Source organism: Sapajus apella, unplaced genomic scaffold, assembly GCF_009761245.1.
Source record: "Sapajus apella isolate SASKATOON/1434 unplaced genomic scaffold, GSC_monkey_1.0 scaffold47, whole genome shotgun sequence".
NCBI lineage: Eukaryota > Metazoa > Chordata > Mammalia > Primates > Cebidae > Sapajus > Sapajus apella.
This window is the reverse complement of record NW_022436987.1, coordinates 1,559,666-1,565,258: the sequence shown is the minus strand read 5'-3', so window position 1 is coordinate 1,565,258 and position 5,593 is coordinate 1,559,666. Positions and strand designations below refer to the sequence as shown.

At 41.1% G+C, this 5,593-nt stretch overlaps 1 protein-coding gene across 1 annotated transcript; it reads left to right on the top strand.

Moving 5' to 3' along the window:
- Positions 1 to 1,647: 1,647 nt before the first annotated feature.
- Positions 1,648 to 4,806, top strand: LOC116525032 (olfactory receptor 52B2). The gene has a single exon (XM_032240549.1). It carries the CDS (start codon positions 1,773 to 1,775, stop codon positions 2,964 to 2,966), a length of 1,194 nt encoding a protein of 397 aa, XP_032096440.1. The 5' UTR covers positions 1,648 to 1,772; the 3' UTR covers positions 2,967 to 4,806.
- Positions 4,807 to 5,593: the final 787 nt, after the last annotated feature.

Below are 5,593 nucleotides of genomic sequence, written 5' to 3'. Positions count from 1 at the left end.
GGGAAAGTTGTGAGAAAATAAATGTTCAATAAATTTCCTCCTAAGGAAAATGAATTTTTTTCAGGGAGGGCTTTTGCTTATATAAATTTGAGTTCAATACTTTAAAATAGAGTCAGAGCAATGGTACTAATGACTTCTGTGTGCTCATTCCAGCAAAGCTCAGGCTGTCTTCTAAGTAGAAGTTGAACGTACACACACACAAACACACACACACACACACACACACATATATATATAATATGTATATATATTTAGGATATATATATATTATATTTAATATATATATGTGTGTGTGTGTGTATATATATATATATCACTGCAGCCCCAAACTCCTGGGCTCAAGAGATCCTCCTGCCTCAGCCTACTAAGTAGCTGGGACTACAGGTGTGTGCCATCATGCCTGGCTAATTTTTAAATTGTTTTGTACAGACAGCGTCTTGTTATGTTACCCAGGCAGGTCTTGAATACCTGGCCTCAAGTGATCCTCTTGCCTTGGCCTCCCAAAGTTCTGGGATTACAGGCGTGAGACACTATACCTGGCCCAAATATTTAAATACTGGCTTGAGTGATGTCAAATTATTAGCCTGCCTGCGACCTTTACTTGTCTGGATCTGGCTCTGCTCCCTTCCTTGTACCTATCTGGAGTCCCATTGTTCCCTCCCCATAGCCCACCATACTCTGAGCAAGTTCATTTGCATAGAGTCAGGGAGATGGATGGACTCATAACCTGAGGATTTTATTCCTTTGCATCTCTTCTTTGCGGCCCTCTGAATACCATTATCAGAAGATCAATCTAGTGTTTATACTCCTGATTCTTTACTGTCTGTGGTTCCTTTTCTTCATGTTTCCTTCTAGATTCTTAATCACACATTCTTTCCCTAGTCCTAATAGCTGACAGATAGTTCAGGCCTTCATAAAGAAACAAATATTACCTGAGTGTCAGGAAAGCCAAGAAGGACTCTATACTTAACCCTTCTTGGCAGCAGGGAAACATGGTTCTTTCTGAGGGTTGGAGAACAGTGGGGTGGGAAGAAGGGCAGTATTAGCGGAATCGGCAGAGGCTACAGGTGGGCAATATATTGATTTCTTTTGCTCAGAATCATTTTCCTGGGGGGCGTCTATAGATAATGAAACTCAGACATAACCAGGAGCACCCTGTGTAGAACTATTTGGGGGGAGCATGAGAAGTCCATGAGGAGCTGGTGATGAAAATGTCCTCTCTCCGTTTCATTGGCTGCCCCATTGCTTAGTGCATTGGGAAAGAGATGAATCTGGATCAGAGTGGAGAAATGTACCCCTCTAGGCTTCCTCTGGATTCCCACTTGATACTCTACTTCCTTACACAGGGAGCCACAAGTGCTAGTGTCCTGTGAAATGTTCAAGGCAATCGCCAGATAAATTTAATAGGATTAAATATAACAAAGTTAAAATATAGTTTAGTTAATAGGTTTTCAGGAAGGAGATATATTGCTATGAACACAGGCCATTACAAAGTGGTATGTCTTAAGGAGTTATTTTAAGGTTAAAATTTTGGTAAACAGAAGTAGAAGGGGAGGAAAATTAAAGGTAAATGTAGAGCAAAGTCTTGGGGCAAGGGACAAGCATAACACAGGTAAGTGGAAAATGCTACTTGTGTGGAAGTAGTAGAATGAGGTCAGAAAGGGAGGGTGGGGCCAAACTCTGGGGGCAGGGTAGTTGAAGGCAGGTGTTGCTGCCTCTGTTGGTACCTGAAGCATTATTGCCACAGAAGCTCTATATGCAAAGGAAGCACCATGGTCGAGAAGCCATTCCTACACCCAAGTGAACATTCTCTGGGAGAACTTGACCCTGGAAAGCCCAGCAATTTAGCCCAGCAATTGCTGGCCTGTGCCGGCAATTTAGAAATTCATGCTGTCTTTTATGATATTTATACATATTCAGGAGTGCTTTCTGTTTCTATCACTTTCAGTGGACTCATCAGCTTCTCAGTCGTCATAGAGAGGACCATAAAGTGCATCATGAGTCACACCAACCTTACCGTCTTCCATCCTGCAGTTTTTGTCCTACTTGGCATTCCTGGGTGGGAGGCTTATCACATTTGGCTGTCAATACCTCTTTGCCTCATTTACATCACTGCAGCCCTGGGAAACAGCATCCTGATAGTGGTTATCATCATGGAACGTAACCTTCATGAGCCCATGTATTTCTTCCTCTCCATGCTGGCCGTCACGGACATCCTGCTGTCTACCACCACTGTGCCCAAGGCCCTAGCCATCTTTTGGCTCCATGCCCATAACATTGCTTTTGATGCCTGTGTCACTCAAGTCTTCTTTGTTCATATGACGTTTGTTGGGGAGTCAGCTATCCTGTTAGCCATGGCCTTTGACCGCTTTGTGGCCATTTGTGCCCCACTGAGATATACAACAATGGTAACATGGCCTGTTGTGGGAAGGATTGCTCTGGCCATCATCACCCGAAGCTTCTGCATCATCTTCCCAGTCATATTCTTGTTGAAGCGGCTGCCCTTCTGCCGAACCAACATTGTTCCTCATTCCTACTGTGAGCATATTGGAGTGGCTCGTTTAGCCTGTGCTGACATCACTGTTAACATCTGGTATGGCTTCTCAGTGCCCATTGTCATGGTCATCTTGGATGTGATCCTCATTGCTGTGTCTTACTCACTGATCCTCCGAGCAGTGTTTCGTTTGCCCTCCCAGGATGCTCGGCACAAGGCCCTCAGCACTTGTGGCTCCCACCTCTGTGTCATCCTCATGTTTTATGTTCCATCCTTCTTTACCTTATTGACCCACCGTTTTGGGCGTAACATTCCTCAACATGTCCATATCTTGCTGGCCAATCTTTATGTGGTGGTGCCACCAATGCTGAACCCCATTGTCTATGGTGTGAAGACCAAGCAGATACGTGAGGGTATAGCCCACCGGTTCTTTGACATCAAGACTTGGTGCTGCACCTTCCCTCTGGGCTGATGGATCCTCATGAATCTTCATGTCCAGCTCCTTCAAGGAAGCTAGATGTGAAATACAGAGATTTCCTGGACTGAGAAGGCTTTTCTTCCTCTTCTTTCTATTTCACCCTCCCCCTCCCCACTTTCCTTTCTTTTCTTAAAATTCTTTTTCCTTCTCCTGTTTGTTTTCTCTAATCTCTTTGCACATTCCTCTCTACAACCCAGAAGTAATAACTAAGTGTACATGCCTCTAATATGAGGCTTTGGTACCCTCAGAAGACTAGATAGATGCCAGAAGCACAGGGAGCTGAATACCACATGAAATGAGGTTATAAAGAAGTAGATAAAAATAATTTTATATTTACTATCTGAAGGAGTTTTAATTTAAAAAAAATCCCAAATGTGCATTGTTCCTTTAGCCATCTGGAAAAACTTCCTCTCCTTCAAATTTTAGTTCAAGAACTGCCTTCCCTGAGAAGTCTTTTCTAATTTTTCCAGGTAAGTTAAGGGTCCTATCTTTGCATGTCTAGTGCATCTTGTACAAATCTCCAAATGTGCATGATAAGTTGTAATGTAATGAATTGTTCGTTCATTTGTACCTTCAGCCGACTGTAAACTCCTTGAAATCAGAAGAGTATATATTATTCATATTTGTACCCCCATTGCATTACAGAATGCCTGACACATACTAAATGTTTGAAAAATGATTGGGAGCACAATTGTCTCCTTGAGGTCATAACAGGCATCTTTATGGTATACTGGAATGACCAGCTAAATTAGTCCACAAAACCAGTGATTAGTAAACCCTCTCCTCATGAAGGCAGTTTGGCATAATTAAGGCAAATCAACTGCTGATTTGCAGTACTTCCCTCTGCTACAACTCAGAGTCCAGGGAACTGACAAAGTAGGAGGAAACAGGTTACTCTTGATTCTCTCATATCTGGTTTTTGACCAGACCCAGAATTAGGAATTATAGCACATTATTCATGGCCAGTTTGCCAAAATTGGAGTACTCTCTTGGGATTCACAGTCTCAACTCTCATTTTTTCATGTTTTTCCAGAAAAGGTCATGTATACTCATTTCTTTATCACCAACACTGATGAGTCCCACATCCCTCTCTCTAGCCTAAAATTCTCTTTTGAGTGTTAAACACACAAATCCACCTATTAACTGGTTATTCCTCCTAGGATGTAGAACTCCCACTCCACCTTTCTTTCTACGTTTCATTTATTGGGAACTAGATTATGATGATCCCATCACCTTCACTGAGCTGGAAACCCTATAGTCTTTTTCAACTTCCTCCTCTTAGGGCTGATAATCAAAAAGTAATTGGTTGATAATATATTGATAGTGCCACTAAATAAGTATGTGAATAGTATTTGGACTCATATCAGGACCCAAGTCTTGTCACCATCATTTTCTAGCTGTGTGAACTTGCATAGTTCATTTAACATTTTTAGTCCTCAATTTCTAAATCTACAAAATGGGTACCTTAGAGGTTACCTTCACAGGGTTATTTAGAAGATTAAATAAAATAAACCTTATGACTATATTTAACATAATTCTTTGCTCATAGTTTCTGAGAAGTATTATGCTAATACTTATTAGTATCATTAGTCTTTTCAACATAGCCTCTACCTATTACTCATTACTTCTCATCTTTCACTTCAGATATTGTATTACTTTCTTAACTGAGCTCAATATTTTCAATCTTTTACACTTTAGCTTAAACTATGAAATGACTACATTAAATGTTCTAAAAGAGAGAGCAAATCAAGCCGCTTTCTGTCAAATACTTTGGAGGGTTTTTCATTACCTACAGAGGATTTTCCACAGAATATTCTGTAGCAGTAGATGTCAGATATGAATAAATTTCTGTTTGTTTGTTTGAGATGGAGTCTTGCTCTGTCGCCCAGGCTGGAGTGAAGTGGTGTGATTTTGGCTCACTGCAACCTCCACCTCCTGTGTTAAAGTGATTCTCCTGTCTCAGCCTCCTGAGTAGCTGGGACTACAGGCACGTGCCACCATGCCCAACTAATTTTTTGTATTTTTTAGTAGAGACGGGGTTTCACCAAGTTAGCCAGGATAGTCTCAATCTCCTGACCTTGTGATCTGCCTGTCTCGGCCTCGCAAAGTGCTGGGATTACAGGTGTGAGCCACCATGACTGGCCCAATTATACTCTTAGTTATTTTTAAAAGTGTAATTAAATTATTACTGACTATAGTCACCCTGTTGTGCTAGCAAATACTAGGTCTTATTCATTCTATATATGTATTTTTTAAATCCGTTAACCATCCCCACTCTCTTCCCAGCCTCTGGTAACCATCCTTATACTCGCTGTCTCCATGAGTTCAATTGTTTTAATTTTTAGCTCTTGCATGAAAACATGCTAAGGTTGTCCTTCTGTGTCTGGCTTATTTCACTTAGCATAATAACCTGCAGTTTCATTGATGCTATTGCGAATGACAGGATCTTTTTTATGGCTTAATAATACTCCATTGTGTATATTTACCACATTTTCTTTGTTCATTCACCTGCTGATAGACGCTTAGGTTGTTTCCAAATCTTGGCTATTGTGAATAGTGCTGCAATAAATATGGGAGTGCAGATATCTCTTCAATATACTGATTTCCTTTCTTTTGGGTAT